Raw genomic sequence first — 22,120 nt, forward strand, 5'->3', positions numbered from 1 at the left:
GCACAGCAAGATATTTTTACTTGAAGATGAAACCATTTTCTTTGTCCCTCTTTTTTAATTACCAGTCAATTCACTATCATTTTTCAAACAACATTAAAACTTTCAACAAAATCCTTGAACTGAATTGTTTCAGTAGTCTAAAATATATATTGAATCATTTTTTGTCTTCTCACCACCTTAAAATGCTACACTTTAAAAACTGTAAATTTCTTAACTGGCTCAATTAGAGTATGACCTGGTTTCACTTGGTAATTAACATGAATTTAAAATTTTTTTTTTATTGGTACAGGCAATCAACCTCATGACTGCTGGCTTGCAAGGCAGTGCTTATGCCCCTGAGCTAAATCCCTAGCCCCCGGTAGTTAATATGATTTTAAAACCCATAAAAGAATATATATTCACATTTTAACCAGAAAGAAAAGTACTTTTAAAGGTATGCCAAGGTTGCAAGTAATCAATTGAGGACTAAAACATAAAACAAGGTGCCACAAAAGAAAAGACCAACATTAAAGATGCAAACAAAGGTTTTTCTGTCCACAGACCAGTGAGCTAAAGGTAAATAATTTTCATTATGACCGTTGAGTCCAATAGACCACATGGAGCCTGCAACATAAATGGGCAATGAGCCTCTAAGTTAGTAACAAATTAAACAATTTCAAATAAGAAAAATCCCAGAGTTAGTAACAGATTTAAACAGGCAGAGAACTCCAAAGTACAAAAACACTGAACATAAAACAAATGGGCAAGAAGCCCCAAATTATAAACAGAAAACAGCACCAAATTACAAAAAGGCAAAAAGCCCCTGGAGGGCATCCCACCCCAGTGCACAAGGAACACTTGGCATGTATGCAAACAAATGTGCACACCCAAAGTACCAATGGACAAACAGACCCAAAACTTATACAAATTAAAGCTGATTGAATGGTGAAAAATAATCTGGCGAGGGTTCCCCAAATAATCCCAACCCCCAAATGTTGTACCCCAAAAATGAGACCCTAAGATTTTTGTCCAAAGAATGGGCAAGAGGTTTTTTAGAAGAAAAGGGAGCACTTTATTTAAGGTGGCACCAGCGAAATAGTGCAGTTGGAGTTTCCAAACCTGTGCAACTGTGTTGAATTTTGACAGACTTTTATCACAATGTAAATGATGGGTGGGGGAACAAGAATGAGGAAGACCTCTGCTCTCCTCTGCTTGAAGACAGAGAAGTTTCAGAGTTGGCAGTCAGCCATTTCCTTCTTTACAAGAACTTAGAACACTTTGCCTACTAATTTCAGGATCAACTATCTTCCACAAAAGGGAGACAAATATCGAGATGAATACAGATAACTCAAGGTTAACTGATTCCAGGAACAATTATCCCTCATAAAGGAAACAAAGGTTAACACAGCAAACAGGTTACCAGGGTGACAGCACATACAGAACAGTATGGCAGTACTTTTTAGTTACAGTATAAATGTAAAACTTCCTGGATATGTAGATGATTGCAAAGTTCAATCTCCAGTACCACAAACAATACCAACAAAATGCATATTTCAAAAATGAATCTTGAAGATTTTACCCATCTCTGAACATACATATAGAAGATTTACTGGGATAAAGTCACAGAGTTAGGGTTTAAATTCAGCCTAAACTTTCTTTTGAAGGTCTTTCAGTCATTACAAATGGTGGACACTTTCTTTACTAGAATAACATACTTATTCAATCAAGCATCTAGGTTTTAGGCACTAAATGTGTTTTCTGCATTACAAATGGAAATTACAGGTTTCAATCTTGAAGTTAGCCCATATTGTTCATTCCTACCATATGGACCAACCACAGAGATTAGGTCTTCAACTTTCAATTCTAATAATACCTGGCAAAATGCTTTCCACATGGTAAGCACCTATTAATACTTGTTTATTGATTAAAAGTTTTTCTGAAATAAATGAATTCTATCGCTCTTGAAGTACACAGCTTTTATGCCACAACTGTAATGTGTAGGTAGGCTACACAGTAATTGTTAGGAAACATTTCTATTATGGGAAAAGAGAGAAATTCTGGACAGGAATTTAGCTCAGGAACATAAACACTTGCCTGGCAAGCACAAGATCATGACTTTGGTCGTTGGTACAAAGAGAGAGAGAGAGATAGAGAGATAGATACAGAGGGGGGGATTGGGGGTTGCAATAAAAAATAGGAAAATTTATGTTTGAATAGACTTTCAATTTTCATCGTATTATTTTAAATCATTTCAGAATTCAACAAGATTTATATGTGGGAGGTAATGTCCTTGCTGACTGCAATAAAATTTGTGACTCCACAACTAAAATACGTGATCCTTTGTGTGGAGACAAATGTTTATCATACATGTCAGCTTGTCTTGCAAGTTGTGAAACATCCTTTGGAAATGAACTGAGCATGGTAAATTCCTATTGGCCTTTTTGATAGAACTTTTATGTAATGCATTAAAAATTTCTGACTTTGAAGTCTATCTACGTTTGCTAAAAGTATTCTATCTGAAAACTAGATTCGTTTCTTTAAGGAAAATTTATATTGCTGTCTACATGTACACTTAATTACCTTTTGTTTCCTGTATCTGAGCATTGGATTCTAATTTGCAAATACTTTAAATTTTTTCCTCATATAATGTAGGTAAAAATATTAAAGATAGGAATTTCTTTATCATTTGCATAAGGTTGGCAGTTTTGATCTCAATTATCCAGATAATTATTTTTTCTCTCTTTGGATCCTAATCTATATGCTGTTTTTGACACAGTGGTAGTTTTTGTTTATATGTTTGGTTTTTTTTAAACAAGACTGAGTTAGGTACATTTCCTTCCCTCAAAACATCCACAATAAATATCAAGTTGATTGTTGTTTCAAGTAAAACTTCAGGTTGGTTGTAGTTAGGCTAAAATATAAATTGATTCTTAGTAAGTCTCACACAATGCAATTTATTTAAACTCCATGAAGTAGTTTGAAAAATAAATGTCAGAAAAAGACAAGTATTTTGAAAAGGATTGCATTTTCTCTGTTTTAGAATAAACTATTTATTGGCAAACATTTTTTCTTTCTAAACATTTTCCTCTTACAGCTGATTATTCTGAGATAGCTTTTAATAGTTTTGTTACAAGAAATTGTTTATTGAGTAAAATCCCCAGGGATACACATGTTTAATATGAAGCAGATTACCATGATCTCTCTAAATGATCAACAGTTTTATTCTGTGATAATAGTCACTATACATCACACAATAATGATACGTATATAATTCTCCACTTCATTTATAACTAGACCATCAGGGAAAGATTCTATTTTCTAAATGTTTTTTCTCCCTTGTATTTGATACATAGATGTGCATCAGAAAATATTTCTGTTTCTACAATTTAAATCTTGCTTTTCTTTTACAATAAAGACATTTACCAAGCAACTGAAATAATGTCTTACATCCCTTGGCTTTATTGTAGCTATTTTAACTTTTACACAATACTCAAAGTTCTTATCTGTAGAATTCATATTTCATAAGACTAGTAATTTGGAAACTTTATCCATGCCTTCATTGATTCTTTCAAATTTATAAATAAGGTAGCTCCTTTGGATTGTACAGCAAGCTAGGTGATAGGAATTAAATACATGGATGCAGGAGTTAATTTTATCAACTTGACTAGAAGAGTAGAATTTGCTCATTTCTGGGTATGTGTGTGAGGATGCTTCCAGATGACACTGACATAAGAAGTCTGAGGAAGAATGAGTGGGAAGATCCTCCTAATGTGAACAGGTACCAACTAATTGTCTGGGGTCCAAATGAAACAAACAAAGGGAGAAAAGCAAATTTTCTTTTTTTCCTGTAGACAGTATATCCCACTTTTCCTGCCCTGGAACATGACTCTGGGATCAGTATCAGAGGTCTCTTCCAGCATTCTCAGGCCTAATGTTTCAAATGAGAAGTACACCACTTGTTTTTCTGGGTTTTCAGGACTTGAGTATAGGTTCATCCATGTCACTGGCCTCCCTAGTATCAAGCTTGCGGATGGCCTACAGCTTTTATAAGCACTTGAATGATGAATTCCTTTATATAATAAACTCTTACTTCTCTCTGTCTCTGCAACTCTGTGTATGTCTCATTCTGTCGCTGTCTGTCTTTCTGTCTCTCTCTCTCTCTCTCTCTCTCCTCTCTCTCTGTTTCTCGCTCTCTTTCTCTCTGTCTCTTTCTCTTTTCCAATACATCCTATTTATACTATGTATTTCCAATGTGGTTAAATGAGTTTAACTTCTATTTTTATGGACCTTATGATTTGTGAGAGAGCTTTGAGTTAACCAATAGTTACAAATAAGAGTAAAATTGTAGCTTGACTATACTACATATATTTATGGGTATAATAAAATTTTACAGGCGATGATACAGAAAGGTGATAGAACACTGAAAAGTGGTTAAATAGAGAAAAAAAGGTTATTTCAGGAAGAATAAGATGCATAGTAACAAGTCCCTGGCACAAAACATTTGGAGGAGCAGTGTCGGGGTACAAACAGACACTCCAGCCAATATACTCATCTGTATGCATGGGAGGAAGCCATTCCTTCTCCTCCACTGTCTTTGACTAAAGTTTGTTTTCCATTTCCAGTTTCTAAGGAATTTAATATTTCTTAGGTTAGCACTTTAGGTTTCCCTGTAAGTTCTTTTTTCACAAATTCCCTCTTTATAATTTTTGAATTTAAAATTTGGAATTTAAGTTTAATGCCAGCAGTGATTTGATATTTTCAACATTTTCTGATTTTTATCTTTTTCAAAGTACATTTTAATTGTATACTTAGTTTAATTCTTAAAAACTTTCCATGTACATTTCTCTATTGTATTTATGGTTTTAGATCTACACCCTCAAAATACGTTATTATGCATAAATATCAAAAGAATTGTTAACATTAGGCAAGCATTCATGTCTTTGAATTATTCAGATACATTTTGACCTATTCTTTGTCATCTATGAAGGGCTCCTATCAGGATAAACAATTCTTTTATATGTTATGTAAAGAATGCATCATAGAAGTTTTAAATCAAAAGTGCTGGAGTGTCTCTGTCATTACATATATTTTTTTTCACAGGTGATCCTCCTGTAAACACGGCACAAAAACTTGGCAAACAATGAGAAAGAAGAGACATACAACTAGCAGCATCCATTACACTGAGTCAATTCCACTGGAAAATACAATATTCAAACATATATTCTTATTCACATTACTTCTAATTCTGCTAAAAGAAATGTAAAAGTGATACATTTTAAACAAAAACAAAAGAACAAGAAAATAGAATTAGAAAATGATGATAGCTTATATTTTTTCTGGCATAGACCACTTTTGCCAGAGAACGGACAGGTAAAAGGAAAACATACTCCTTAAATAATATTTGCTTTCTAAGGTTAGTTTTCCTTCATCCATTTCCATTGCTGTGCTAGAAATTTATGTTCTTTAATATGTTTTCTTACATTCAGAGGTTGTAATTATTTTAATATTTTAGTTTCTTCATCAGTATGTTTTTGGAGGAAAATGCACTTTGGTCAATAGCCAAACATAATTTCAGACTCTCATTAATGAGGTCTGTGAAATATATGATTTACATCAATAATACAGGTCAAGATTGCATGCATCATCCATCAGGTTAGACTTCAGACTATAGTAACATTACCCACTGTTACGTTGCTAAAACAATAGACTTTTGCTGTTTTAGACTTCAGATTTCTCTCTTTTTCACCTTTATTTATTTTCAACTCACCAATCTTAGGAAGAGTTACAATTAACCGAGGAAACATTTTTTTCTTCTAATATACATTAGCCAAGCTGCTCATTTCAAATTTACATACATCATATATTCCAACATTATTCAAGTGCATAGCAATGCTCTACCAATAACTATTCACATTCATTTGTCTTTATTATTTCCTTCTGGAAAATTTATTCATTGTTTTATCATTGTATTTCATGGAAATTATCAGTGAAGTCATTAGGAACTAAAAAATAGCACTCTAGCATTTCCATGTACTGTTTTTGGAAACAGCAAGAGAAGTACTTTTTCTTCCATTACATATGTGTTTCTTTGAGTGTTGTAGAAGGTACAGAATAGTCATTTGATGATTCGAGGTTTGCTTCATCTGTGATTTTTCCTTCATTATTGAATGCCTTGGTATTTTGTCCTTCACATTTTTTCCTCAAGAGTTGAAAAAATATAATGCATACAATAACTCCTACAAATTTTAAGGCCATAGTCATGCCCACAAAGGAATATCTATGAGAGAGAAAGAGAGTGATTAGCATTTATAATTGTATGTAATGGCTTACTATATTTTTTAGTATGCAAACTTTATAGAGAAAAATTGAACTTATATACAAAATAAGGAAGCCAGATTCCAGCAACTACTCTCATTAACACATGAGAAATTTTGAATAATTTCTAAAGAATTGCACAGACACAGAAGATCCATTTTAATAATAAAGGAAGATAGACAAGTTTAAGACTCTTAAAAACCACAGTCATGTTAAACAAGGGAGAAGGGAAGTACTAAGAGACAGGCCTAAAGCTCACTAAAAATTAAAAAAAAATTGAAAAGACCATATTCATAAGTCAGAAGTGCTTGTGTAAAAACTGTGTAAAAATTGTCTCTTTAGTGTAAGAAAACAAAGAGCAAAGTATAGAACAGATTTTGTATAAGGTGAAGTAACTGCTAAAAGGAAAGACCAACTGATATGGGGGAAAGGAAATATATATATATATATATATATATATATATATATATATATATGCTAATGTATACATTAGCTGAGATAATTGTACTAATAATTCTAATAGTTCATGGAAAGAAACAGTGCTTATATTGTTTAATAAATTTTGCATGCCTATATATGGTTATTTGAACAACTATTTTGCATATAATACAAAACATAATAATCACTGTTAATTTCCTATCATCTTGATTTGAAGTCCTTTATCATTTTATATTGCCATGGTTTTGTCTTCTTTTTATTCTCTTCAAAATATAAAATAAATATATAAAAACAGAGGCCGGCAAAATGACCGAAACTCAATCACAGGCCTATAAAATGTGCGTCTTCTCCCTGGATTGTATGCTACATTGTTAAAGAATTATTTAGTCTTTTCCTGAGCTGCTATTAAATGATGCAACACTCTAGATACTAAACAGGAAATACAAACAGCAGGGCCTTCTCAACCACACAATCAGTGCAGTGAATCACTCTTAATCTGCAGTACATTGTGCAACTAGCATTTTTTTTGATATTGTGCTTAGACATTTTACTCCTACCATGTCTGCAAAAAGCCCTTCTATGTACATTCCATGAAATCCTGCTTGCATGGATTCTTAGAGAAAAATCAAGTTATATTTCACTTTTGATAAGGGATTTATTTTTGTTCTGATTTCCTTCAGAAGTTGTCTTTAGTTTTGATTTTCTATGGTTTGAAAATGAACTAGTTAGTCTACATACCTGAGATTCTGCATTACAAAAGAGGCTTGGTGTTAGCCAGTTCTGTGAACTGCAGGCTCACATAAGTGTTCTGAGCAACGTTACAGATACTAGGATACCATGTTAAGTAGGTTAGGAAATTTCTATTAAATGAAGAGTATATACACATGCACATACCTATATTGCACAGAGAAGGAAAAACTGAAAGTAAAACTTTAATTTTTTTATTTTTCACTGATTTAACAATTAACAGGGTGTTCAAAATTATTGCAAGAGCATGTCTGATTAGATATAATATACCTGTCAATACAGGTAATTATAAATGATTGTAAGTAAGGAAAAAGAATGACAGCAATCAGAAAAAGGTAGAAAAAGTATTACAGGTATTCTGTCTTTTGCCATGAAGGATACAGTATTATTTGAAAGTAAATTTAGATTATTGCAAACTCTAATGGAAGCAATGAAAATTAGATTTGTAATTTATAAACTAAGAAACTAAAGAAGGTAGAAGTATGTCAATTTAAATCACAATGACAGAAAATAAAATTAAAGACATAAATAGAAAAATAAAGATGTATTTTGTACGTGTATCAACTCTAGATAAGCAATATAAATATTATGTTTTGCAAACATGTACTAATACAAAGACGATTCCATCTTAGGAAACCAGTATTGAAAGAGCAATTTCAAAGTCAAGTAAACAGAATGAAATAAATAATAAAAATTACAACTCAAATTAATGATATTAAAAACAAGTCATCAATAAAAATCAAAAAGAAAAAGCTATTCCTTAGAACAAATCAATATAATCTATAAGCTTCAGATGAGGGTAAATGGGAAAAGAAAATGGACACAAATTACTGACAACAGAATTAAAAGAAAATACAGAGAGTCCATGGACTGTAGAGTACATGGACACTGAAAAGTTAACAAAGGAGTACCATGAGAAAATGTTTCCTATTTTTAATAACCCAGAAAAAACAGCCAATACCTTTAAAGACATGATCTACTCAAATTTATAAAAAAGTGAAAGAGGCAGTCTGAATAGTATGTATATATGTATATATATATATATATATATATATATATATATATACAAAACTGAATCAATAATAATTAATAAATTTTAAAACTTGTGGCCCAGATGAATTCACAGGACATTTATATAAAATATATTACGAAGAAATCTTACTTGATCATTCTATTCTATTACTTTTATCCTCAAACCAGATAAGGACATTACAAGAAGAAGGAAAAGATAGACTACTATCTCTCATGAATAGAGACGCAAAACATTATGACAAAGTAGAATACTGAATTCATAAATATCTTTAAAAGATAATAAGAACAAAGCATGATGCAATGAGATATGTGAGACTCATTTACCACATAACAATCATTAGAGCAGGGATCTCCAACCCTGGTATCTGGTCCATGGCATATTAGGAACCACTCATTACATGAGTGGCAGGAGGCAAAGTAAAGCTTCATATGTATTTAAAGCTATTGCCCCCTGCACCTGAGCACCTGTCAGGTCCCCAGTAGAGGCATTAGATACTTATATGAGCACAAATACTACCTGTAACTGCAAATGTGAGATATAAAGCATTTGATTTCTCTTTATGAGAATTTAATGCCTGATGAACTGAGGAAAAGTTCAACCAGAGCCTATAATTAGTGCATATTCTATCCTTTATTCTATTTACACTTCTGGGTGCATATCACTTCCACAATGGACAAATTTGGCAAAGCTATTCTTAGCAAGAATGAGTAAAAACAAATGTCACTGTGGAAAGAATGACAAGAACAGAAGGCCTTGAGACTGATCATGAAAAAAACTAAAATCCTATCATCTTGTCTTGAAATCCTTTACAGCTATTATTTGGGGGGGGTTGTTTTTATTTTTCTATTTTTTTCTCTTTAAAATTAAAAAGAAAATGCTGAGTCCTACTGATTCAGTGCATGGCAACAGATGATTAACATTCTCCAAGCTCACTTTGCATGACATATTGTGACTGATTTTCCATGTAAGAGATGAAATCTTCAAAACCACTGTACCACAGGATCATCAAAAATCCTGCATTAAGAGGCAAGTCCTTAGAATTTATCAGGGAACAGCAATGTTACTATAGAAAACAGTCCCTTTTAGAAGGCTAACATTTCATCAAATGTGCTTTACTAAGAGAGTCATTCTTAGTGGTTAACCATATTGTTAGTGATAAAGAATCCTTTAACATTAATGCAGAGTTCATACTACCTATTTCTCAGGACTTTTCTTAAAATTGAAGGGGAGGTCAGAGTTTAAAAATGGCACATATTCCTCTTTCAGAGAACAAAACTAGATAAAATAATGAGTTGGGCTGGGGATTTAGCCCAGTGGCATAAGCACCTGCCTTGCAAGCCCGCAGTCATGAATTTGATCCCTGGTACTAATAAAAGAAAGAATAGAGTCAGCATGATTTACACTCCAAGTAGGTGACTCTATCAATGTTGCTGAGACAACACTGCATGATCTTGTCTCTGTGGAGAACTATACAAATCTTTCAATGGTTACATACTAGCAAAACTGACTTGGTCATTTTGTGACTATGTATAGAGGTAGAGGCTTTCGTAAGTGGATGGCTTTATAGTTTCACCACTCAGTCAAAAGTGAATGTACGCACTGTGTCATCCATAGAGATATACTAGCTATCCATAAAATATCAACTGTGCTTAACAGTTTGCAGGATGTGCCTAAACTCATCAATCCCATTAAAGTAAATGGTTTTAACTCATCTCTGTTTGTGTACTTCTATGAAGAGTTAGCTGCAGAACATACACATATATACATGCAAACATACTTGCACACACTCTTTCAGAAATACAGAAATTAGATGACATGCTGAAGATCTTTAAATTAAGACACTTTTTCACAGTTTGGTTTTAGATAAATAGTTACCCTTACCACAACTTTTCAGTAATAGAAAGCACATCATAAAACTTCAATACTTGTGTGACAGTTTCAAGCTACTCCATAAATTCTGTTATTTCTGGAGAAAACAGCAACTGTGTTCACTTTGGCATACAAACTGGATGCATTCAAAGAAAAATTATGGGAGCAATGAATGAAACAATGGTTGGATGTGGAAGTGGTGCAACTCACCATTATCATTAGTTATTCACTAGGAAAATATTTGCTACTAGTGCTCAAGATGTTATGTTCTGCTGGTAAAAACACAGTTCTAGAGACAGGAAGGCTTATCTCAGGAAACAAAACTCTTATTCAACTACAGTGAAAGCTAACACTTGCTGTAAGTTATTTTGGGCCCCTTATTCATCTGAGTAAACAAGTTAGAATGGGAATTACAGTGATATCCATTATGATTGGTCAGATTTTCTAGGTGAAAATGGATTCTACCTTCACAATGGAAGAAAGTATGAACACAGTTTTAGTACAGCATATCTCTTAGGTGACTCCTAATATTGCCATGATCTGATATTAAGGTCAATGAAAAATTACAATGATGCATTCAGAGAGGATGACATATTATACAGCACATTGAGGAATGAATAAGTGGGTCACCCTGCCAGAAAAATATACACAACCTGATGAGGTGCTGGCTGAAGTCCAGGAGAGTACAGAATGCATAGAAAAAGGTAGTTATAAATACCAACTATGACCACATCAGTGTAACAGAGATGAGGACTATAATTAGAATTATGTTCCCCTAATAGGCTTCCCTTGTAACACAATGCTAATAGACTTTAAATTGGTACTTAAGTATTATTAAACCTATGTTATAATGTTGAAGTTATGAAATGTTAGAAGTAACCATCACCCAAAGGAACTCTTGCCTTCTATTCTGGGGGATGACTTAGTCCATTTCCATGGTATATAGTATGCTTCTACCATGTTAGGTGTTATTTTCAACTCATCTTTCTATTTGAAGACTAAATATAGGTTAAGAACATATGTCTGGTTGTGAGGCTGTCAACAGATGGGTTGTTCACATTTACTACTGTGTCAGTTTAATAAATACCCAGCTGAACACTTAGCATTTTCTGGGCATGACTGCAGAATGAACTTACTGAACAGGAAAGACACCTGAAGGTGGAGAATCCAGATACAGGGACTGTCTAAGGAAAGTCACAGTGTGACCCAAACTGGCCCAAGAAAAAGGACATGAGAGCTATGACCACAGGCAATACCATAGTATTGAGGCCACTGAAACCCTTTGACATTTGCATCATAGTACAAATTGCTCCAGGTGCTGGACGTGGCCCTGTGGGATTTAGTGTTTACCCTGATGGACTATGGCCTAGCTTTGGTTCATTTCTTTTGAATCACCCTACTTTTGCCTTTCGCAATGAGAGTGATTGTCTAATGTTGGAACTATTTAATGTTCTTTTCATTTTCACAAGGCTTTGAACAAAGCCTATGCCTTGAATCCCAGTGTAGCATTTGGACTTGAGTTTGAAATTATTATAATTTTGGCATCTCTTAGATGGAATAAGTGCACTTTTATTAAAGGGATGCAAATGTGTTCACTGGGGACCAGGGATGGAATGTTGAGACTTGTTCCTAAATATTCTCTACGGAAGCTTCCTGCACTCATAGATGAAGTTTTGGAGAGGTAACTTGAGTGTGTGGATCTGGTGCCTAGGTGTATTTAACTGGACAGGGCTTCTGATGGGTTTATCGCTGGCTGTGACATCAAGTGGTTAACAGTGAAAGAAAGTGGGACATCCCTGTGAGTAATATATAGATATAGATACAAATATCATTATATATCCCATCTGCCTTGAGCCAATGAGCCCTGGTACTTGTCTGGGGCCAGCTAACTATGGACTCAAACAATTACAAACTCTGAGATAAAATAAACCTCTCCATTTGCTTGTGGATGCTAGACATCTCATTGTGTCAGCAAGAAAGTATCTAACAAAGCCATTTTCAAACAATAGCAAAATTTTGAACGAAAGATCCAGGTTAATCTTTCTCGGATCTTGTGCTTGATTGCTTACCTCAGTGTTTGAAAGAATTTAATAAAAGGCAATGGGGAAAATTGGGACTTACTGGATTCCGAGAGCATTGATTCAGAATAGTAATGATACATTTAAAAGCGCACATGCATTTTGTTTCCTTCAACCAAAATTTTTCTCCAATCTCTTTTTTTCTTTTGACAATGTATTTTAGTTTATTTATTTTAAAGATTTGGATTTATTCTCTCTTTAAATTATTTCCTTTTTTTCTCATTTCAACTATTTTTCTTGAAAAATTATCAGTTCTTTACTCTGCTTAATTTCTCCTTTGCCTCCTCTTCTTTCAACTTCTCCTTCTGTTTCTCCTTCTTCCTTAATTTTTTTCCTACATATTTCTTCTCATTCCTCTGTTCTTCTTGTTCTTCTTCTTAATCTTATTTTTCATTTCCTTCTTCATTTGTCTGTTACAAGTACCTAATATTATTAATGTCCATTTGTTCTTAAGTAGAATCACCTATCTCAATATTCTCTCCACTTTCTCATATTCCAGTGATACAATTTTCAAATTTTAACATTCTCATTCTCTGTTTCCCAATTCGCTTTACCTTTACTAACACAAATTTCAAACTTAATGAATCTTCAGATAGCTAAGTAGATGCTGTCAGTATTCAATACTGTTCCATTGTTAATGAAGGTAAAATTATTCCAATTAGTAGATATTTTCTATATGTAAGTATTTGAATTGTCTCAGTGTTTATCATATATTGCAGATAACTTTTCAGGGCTAAGGAAGGTACATTATTGGCTAATCAATAACCACTTTGTCTTTGAAAGTATTATTTTCGCTGATTTTACTATCAGCCAAGGTGACATAACTACTGGTGTTAATTGGATTTTTTTGTCCAATATTAAAACATACAAAATTGTCACAGCCTAGTGACATCAGCAATATATGACTAATTCTCAAAGAAGTATAGATTTGTCGTATTACAGCAAACCTCTCTATCCAAGTAAACAGTTGCATGGTTCCTAGAAATGATGAATAGGTAGATAGATATGCATGCTCAGAGGAGACAACTGAAATGAAGAAATTAACTAAGAAGATCTCCACTCGTAACAAAGACTTCTATAATAACGAACTTAAAAGCTCCAGCCCCAAAGCAAAGAAATAGAAACATGAGAAGACAAGTCAAAAAATGCTTTTAAAACTCCCAAATCACCCAAAAATGAAGCATAGTGCAGAAAGGGGGAAGAAAGAAAAAGCCGCACATCCATGTTATTCAAAATGATAACAGCCAAGAAAGAAGCAGATGAACAAATTACTTGATGAATAAAAAGTAAACATAACTAGACAATAGATGTAATAAGTGAGTCTACAGAAGACATGAATAAAAAGCTAGTAGAGCCAAACAAAATGATACAAATAACAAATCTTTAATGAAGAAAGAATTCAATGCTATAAGTTTTAAACAGATATTCGGGAGATTAATATTCTTTTGAATCTAGGGCAGCAGAAATGACCAGTGTGAAAATGGCATGTAAGAACCAAAAGACAGCACTGGAGACCAATTAATAAGCAATATCTTGAAAATAAAAGTGGAACAGGAAAAATGAATTCATCAGCTTCTAGAAGATGCTGAGAAGACTAAGATGAGTAGGAGTTAGTAAAAATCAGAGGATAGTACTGAAGGCACAAAACCTGTTTACTAAAATAAGTCTTTCCAAATATGGTAAATGAATTTAGCATTTAGATAACAGACACATATAGAACCTCAAGTAGCCACAATCAAAAGAGAATATCTCCATGACACATCAGAGTCACAACCCAGAAATCCAACAAAACAGAATTTTAAAAGCGTTTAGAATAAAGCATTGTATCACTTGTAAAAGTAGATATTATAATTGCAACTGACTTCACTACACTAACCTTAAAGGCCAAAAGACTTTGGAGCAAAGGATTTCAAGCACAAAGAGAACACAATTTGCCACTCAGTCTGATATATCTTGTAATCTATCTTGCCAAAATGATGGTAAAATAAGCTATCATATTATAAAGAGCACCAAAATAAATCCATGATCACCAAGCCAACATTATCCAAAACATTATCAAAGGTATCCTAGGAAGAGACAGTAAATCTAAAAAAGTCAATGGTGCAACAGAATGAATACCTACTGAGGTGAAGAAGAAAGAAAAGGAAGTCAAACTGCAACAGCAACAGGAAAAGAGTGTGGTAACAAGACTGAGTCCATGTCTTTCAGTAATAATTCTCAGTGTGAATGAATTGTTTTGCAATCAAAAGACACAGATTGGCAGAAGATCTCAAGATGCAAAATCTTGTGGCATACTATAGACAAGAAAAACATTTAATCTAAAACTAAATTTGCACACTAAAAGCAAAGGATGGGATATAACATTCCATAGAATTGGAATCCCTAAACAACCAGGTGTATGTATTTTATTTTCAGAAAAATTAGGCTTCAAGCCAAAACTGTCAAGAAGTTGCAAAAAGAAGGTCACTGTACATTGGTTAATAGAACAAATTAACAGGGAGAAATAACAATTATAAAAATATATATGCACCAAACAGGTGTAGGAAGTGGCTCAGAATGGCAGCTGCTGCCCTGCCCCTCCCACCTGAGGGCATTTTGTGTGTCAGCCTACATTTCCCATGATCCTCCCCTTGCCTACAATGTTCATGACATAAGCAACTTCCTGCTTTAGCCTACATTTCTCGTGATCCTCATGTCTGCCTACATTACCTATAATCCTCTACTGCTTACATCATATATCGGAATGTGATGATGACCTATCAGATAACACTCCATGCCCTCTTCCTGCCCCATTGGCCCACCTCCACCCTATATAAGTTGTAGCCATTTTAAAAATAAACGAGGCTTGAATGGAATCCCGCAAAGTCTCGGTCTCCCTTTTCTCTTGTCCTACCCTTCATCCCCGTCCATTCTCCAGGCAAAGGCCCACGGACTGATCCATGGGATGGATCAAACATGGGTTCATTCAACTGTATAAAACAAGTACAAATGGATATATAAGTTCATCAAACATAAGCACAATTATACTGGAGGAATCTCAGTATCCCACTGTTATGAATAGGCAGATCATGTTGATGAGATATCAGCAAACAAATACCAGGGCTGACCTCACCTGTCATGGTTTATGTGGTGGCCCCCGGACCTTATGCATTTGCATTGTACATTTGTGATTGATTCATTGTCTAGCACTTGGATTAATGGTGTCACTGCTACACCCACATAGAGGTAGAGCCAGCATACAATGTAATGGCAGGAAGAACGTGTGTCTCTCTCTTGCTGCTATCCACCTTGCTGTTGTCCACTTGCTGGTGTCCACAGCCACCATGAACTGCAGCCACTCCATGCCACCCTGCCTTGGAGCCAACTGACTATGGACTGAAACCTCCAAAAACTGTGAGAAAAAAAAACCTTTCCTTTCCCAAAATGGGCATCAGGTATTTTGTCTCAGTGATGAGTAAAAAGTAACTAAGATACAGCCAGTGAATAAATTTTACCCAGTGTTCCAAGAAACAACAGAACACATTCTACTCAAAAGCTTATGAACTTACTACAAAGTAGATCACATATTAACCAGTAAAAATGTGCAAGCACACACAAAAATCAGAATTCTACCACACATATTGGCTGAGCATAATAAATAAAACTAGAACTCAACATCAAACAGAAGGAAACCACAGAATATATGCAATTAAACAATATTATCTTCAATGTTCAATGGGTCATAGAAGATATCAAAAAAGAAATCATACAGTTCCCAGTGATATTCCCTGTACAGAATTTGGGAGACACACTGAAAGCAAAAGAAGACTTTACAATGAATGCCCACACAGCAAAACAGAGTGAGCCCAGACAGCAACTTAACAATGCAACTCAAGATCTTAAGAATGAGAAAAATCCAAATTAAAATCTAGAACCGGAGAGGGAATTGTAAAGTTCAAGGAAGAAATCAATGAAATAGGCACAAATTTAAAAAATAAATAAATGAATCAAAGAGCTGATTCTCTGAGAGAATTTAAAAGCAATAAGAAAAACCTGTAGATTCCATCTGTGCTTGGAGAACTGTGCAGTTTCCAGCAAGCAGGCAGGTGCACACTATCCCCGGAGCCCAGCCTATTTGGGACTCCTGCACCGCACCTTCTGGGTGCAGAGGAAGGGCTGGGCAGTTCTGGGGCGCCTGCATCCACCTCCCCGTGTGTCTAGAGGACTGTGGATATCTCAGCAAGTAGGTGAGCATTGCAGGTTCCAGAGGCCCCACAGCCTGCAGTAAATGCTCAGTACACTCTGCCCCAAGCCCAAACTATTCAGGACCCTCCAGACTTCTGGGTACAGTGAAGTGCATGAATGGGTTTGAGGCAACTACATCTGCCGCCCCATTCTGGCTACACTTGGAGAACTGTGGAGCTTCCAGCAAGCAGGTGGGTGCACAGTGTTCCTGGAGCCCAGCTTATCTGGAACTACAGAGTTCTAAAAAGGCAGAAGAGGGCCATTGGCTCTACAGGCCTAGAGGCTTGGGGGAACTGGGTGCCAGAGTCCCAGGAGCTGCGAACATAGAAGTGGATTTCCAACAAACCCTGAGGAAGTTTTCAATTAACACTTGAAACACAGAAATATAGGAAAATGACAAAACAACCTCAAACCTCCAGCCAATCTCAAGAAACAACAGGAGCGATGTATATAGAAGAAAATATATGCCATTCACCACAAATATCAGACATAATAGTTACTGAAGTTAACAAGGAACTCCAGGATACTTTAAAGGAATTCAAACTTGAAATAATCTCCCAGGTAAAAGAAGAAGTGACAAAAGAAATGAAAAAGATTCTGAATATATCTAAAGAAAATACAGTTAAAAAATTTGAGGAACAAAACAAAAGATAGAATCCCTAGACGAGCAATATAAGAAACAAACAGAATATATAATGCAGATGCACAGAGATATACAGGAAATAAAAAACTCCACTGAAAGTTGTAAAAACCACCTCAATGAAAGTGAAGATAGAATTTCAGACCTTGAAGACAGGATTGTAGCTAGTGAACAAGAAAGGAAAGATCTCTTAAAAATAACAAGGAATCAGGAAATAACAACTCAACAACTGCAAGATGATGCAAAAAAATAACATAAGATTGATAGGGATTAACGAAAAAGAATGAGACAACACAAAGGATGTCAAGAGGATATTTAGAAAAGTAATACATGAAAATTTCCCAAGTAGGAGATCAGAAACCTAAATCAGGATCAGTGAAGCATATAGAACTCCAAATAGTCATAACCAAAATAAAACTACACCCAGACATACAATAAGCAACATCCCAGAAATCCAACACAAGAATAGATTATTAAAAGCTGTCAGAGAGAAAAGACTGATCACTTATAAAAGGAAAACCTATCAGAATCACAGCAGACTTCTCAGCACAAACAATAAATCAAGAAGAGCATGGATTGAAGTATTCCAGATCCTCAAGCAAAATGATTTCCAACCTAGACTCATGTACCCTGCAAAACTATCATTCAAAATTGATGGTGAAATACAATACTTCCATGACAAAGAACAGCTGAAGAACTTCATGAACACCAAGTCAACCCTGCAAAAAATATTGAGACAGTTTAGATACACAAAAACCACTAAGCAAAGCATAAAATTAAACAGAACAGAAAGATAAAGATGCAACAGCAGAGAAATAACATGTCAACAATAAACCAGAATTTAACAGTAATAAGCATTAATGTAAATGGTCTCAATGCCCCAATCAAAAGAAACAAACTAGCAAAATGGATCAAGAAACAAATCCAACAATATGCTGTTTACAGGAAACCCATCTAACCCAGAAAGATGCTCACAATGAAACTCAAAGGATGTAAAACAATACTTCATGCAGCAGGAATCAAAAAACAAAAAAAAAAGTGCAGGAGTAGCCATTCTGTTTGCACACAACGTGAACTTTAAACCAACAATGATCATAAAGGACAAAAAAGGTCACTACATACTCATTAGGGGAAAACTCCAAGAGGAAGAGATAACTATCTTAAATATATATGCACCAAACTCCAGAGCACCCAGTTATATAAAACAACTATTAACAGAAATGAAAACTCAAATTATTAGTAACACAATTGGAAAAGGAGACATTAATACTCCATTGACACCAAGGGACAGATTAACCAGACAGAAAATAAGCAAAGAAATAACAGAACTAAATCACACCTGTTTTGTACAAATAGATTTGATAGACATATACAGAATGTTCCACCCAACAACATCAGAATACACGTTTTTGTCTGCAGTACATGGATGATTCTCTAAAATAGACCATATATTAGCTCACAGAACATATTTAAACAAATGCAAAAGAGTTGAAATCATCCCTTGCATGTTATTGGATCATAGCGCCCTAAAATTAGAAATTAATGATAAAAGATACTGCAAAAATCCCACAAACACATGGAAGCTGAATAACACACTCTTGAGTAATCAGTGGGTCACAGAAGAAATTAAAGAAAAACTTAAAAATCCCTACAAGAAAATGAAAATGCAGATACATCTTATCAGAATTTGTGGGATGCAATGAAAGCCGTCCTCAGAGGAAAATTTATTGCACTGAGTTCCCACATCAGGAAAACAGAATGAATACAAAAAAATAACTTGATACACCTCAACAGCCAGAAAAAGAAGAGCAAGTCAATCCCAAAGCCAAAAGAAGAGAGGAAATTATAAAAATCAGAGCAGAAATCAATGCAATAGAGACTAAGAAAACAATCCAAAGATTCAACAAATCAAAGAGTTGGTTCTTTGAAAGAATAAATAAAATTGATAAGCCTTTAGCCAACCTTATTTTAAAAAAGGGAAGAAAAAGCTCAAATTCATGCAATAAGAAATGAAAAAGGTGAAATCACTACAGACTCTACACAAATACAGAAGATCATCAACACCTATTTTGAAAACCTTTACTCTCAAAGGTTTGCTAACACAGAAGAAATAGGCAGATTCTTAGAAACATATGAAGTACCAAAGCTAGATCAAGAGGATGTAAAAGTGCTGAAGAACCCAATCCCTATTAATGAAACTGAAAATGTAATTAAGTCCTTACCTACAAAGAAGAGCCCAGGCCCAGATGGATTCACTGCAGAATTCTACAAGAAATACAAACAAGACCTAATGCCGACACTCCTCAAACGATTCAATGAAATTGAAAGGGAAGCAATCCTTCCTAAGTCATTCCTGGAAGCAAAACCTGTACATTCCTAGTACCAAAACCTGAGAAAGACCCAACTAAAAAAGAGAACTATAGACCGATCTCCCTAATGAACACAGATGCAACCATCCTCAGTAAAATATTGGCAAATAGGATGCAGCAAATCATCAAGAAAATTATAAACCATGACCAAGTGGGATTCATCTCAGGAATGCAAGGATGGTTCAACATACATAAGTCAATAAATGTAATCCACCATATTAATAAAGCCAAAAGTAAGAATCACATGATCATTTCCATAGATGCAGAAAAAGCAGTTAATAAGGCCAACATTCATTCATGATAAGAACTTTACAGAAAATTGGAATAGATGGTCTTTGCCTCAAAATAATAAAGGCCATTTATGACAAACTAACAGCCAGCATCATGCTATATGGCCAAACATTGAAAGCCTTTACTTTAAAAGCAGGCACAAGACAAGGATGTCCTTTACCACTCCTATTTAATATAGTACTGGAAGTACTAGCCAGAGGAATTAGACAAGAGAGAGAAATAAATATGGTAAAGATAGGAAAAGAAGTTAAATTATCATTGTTTGGAGATGATATGATACTCTACACAGAAGACCCCCTAAACTCCATTGAAAGACACTTAGCTATAATAAATAAATTCACTAATGCAGCTGGATACAAAATCAATACTCTGAAATCAATAGCATTTCTATACACTAACAACAAAATCACAGAGAGGGAAATAAAAGAAACCACACTCTTCACATTAGCAAGCAAAAAAAAATGAAATATTTAGGAATTACTCTTACAAAAGAAGTGAAAGTCCTATACAGTGAAAATTATAATACACTGAAAAAAGAAATTGAAGATGATCTCAGAAAATGGAAAGACATTACTTGCTCATGGATAGGAAGAACAAACATTGTGAAAATGGCCATTCTCCCAAAACAGTTACACAGATTCAGTACAATTCCAATAAAAATACAATCAACATACCTTATAAATCTACAGAAATCACTCCTAAAATTCATCTGGAACCAGAAGAGACCTAGAATAGCAAAGGCAATTCTAAGCAGCAAAGGCAAGACAGGAGGCATCACAATCCCTGACTTGAAGTTATACTACAAAGAAACAGTAGTAAATTCAACATGGTACTGGAATCAAAACAGAGCCGAAGATCAATGGAATAGATTAGAAGATACAACCACAACTACAAACACACTCAACCACCTTATCTTTGATAAAGGAGCCAAGCAGGTTCACTGGAAAAACGACAGTCTCTTTAATAAATGGTGCTGGAAAAACTGGCTCTCCATTTGCCGAAAACTAAAGCTAAACGCATGCTTATCACCATGTACTAAATTAAAATCTAAATGGGTCAAAGATATGAATATTAAAACAGAAACACTTAATCTATTGATAGACAAATTGGATAGAAACCTTGAAGACATAGGGGTAGGTAGAGAATTCATGAACAGGACTCAAACCACACGGGAAATACTTCCCAGAATCAATAACTGGGATCACTTATTATTAAAAAGTTTCTACATGTCAAAAAAAATCTTCAGCATAGTGTAAAGAAAACACAAAAACTGGGAAAAGATTTTTAGTGAACTCTCTCTCAGACAAGGGACTCCTGTCTAACACATATAAAGAATTTTTAAAAACTCAGACCCCCAAAATTCAAAGATCTAATCCAAAAATGAGCATCTGAGATGAATACGCACTTCTCAGAAGAAGAAATACAAATGGCAAATAAATACATGAAAAAATGTTCAGCATCATTGTTCATTAGAGAAATGCAAATTAAAACTACACTGAGATTCCATCTCACTCCTGAAAGAATGGCCAAGATCAAGAAAACCACCAACAACAAATGCTGGAGAGGCTGTGGGGAAAAAGAAACTCTCCTACCCTGTTGGTGGGAGTGTAGACTGGTACAACCTTTGTGGTGGTCAGTCTGGAGATTTGTCCAAAAGCTGGGATTGGAAGTCCCATTTGTTCCAGCTATTCCACTTCTAGGCATATTCCCAGAAGAACTGAAGGCATCACACCACAGTGATATATGTGCACCTATGTTTATAGCAGCACAATTTGTAATCGCCAGATCTTGGAAACAACCCAAGTGTCCATCAACTGAGGAATGGATAAAAAAAAGTTGTGGTATTTCTATACAATGGAGTATTACTCCGCTATAAAGAAGGATCACATTGAGATATTTATCAATAGATGGGCGCAGCTTGAGACCATACTCATAAGTGAAATAAATCAATCTTACATGTGTGAATACCGAATAGTTTCCCTAATGTAAGTAATGATTCAAATATATAAAAGTATGTGGAAATCATGATTCCCCATTATGTGGCCTTGAAGCCTTATAAAGTTTTGACTAATTAATTGTAAAGGCTTTATTCTGGGCTTCTTGATATGGAAATATTTGAAGCTATAGTATATGAAAT

At 34.6% G+C, this 22,120-nt stretch overlaps 1 protein-coding gene across 3 annotated transcripts in view; it reads right to left on the reverse strand.

Annotated features, from left to right (window-relative positions):
• Positions 1-1,027: 1,027 nt before the first annotated feature.
• LOC100719136 (solute carrier organic anion transporter family member 1B3-like) overlaps positions 1,028-22,120 on the reverse strand; it is an 82,654-nt gene continuing 61,561 nt past the window's right edge. For all 3 annotated transcript variants that reach the window (XM_063238332.1, XM_063238333.1, XM_063238331.1), the window contains one exon: positions 1,028-6,256. In XM_063238332.1, coding sequence (XP_063094402.1) covers positions 6,052-6,256 — 205 coding nt within the window. In that variant the 3' untranslated portion in view covers positions 1,028-6,051. The remainder of the gene's footprint in view (positions 6,257-22,120) is intronic.

Source organism: Cavia porcellus, unplaced genomic scaffold, assembly GCF_034190915.1.
Source record: "Cavia porcellus strain 051 isolate PalLab524CR breed Dunkin Hartley unplaced genomic scaffold, mCavPor4.1 scaffold_27, whole genome shotgun sequence".
Lineage (NCBI taxonomy): Eukaryota > Metazoa > Chordata > Mammalia > Rodentia > Caviidae > Cavia > Cavia porcellus.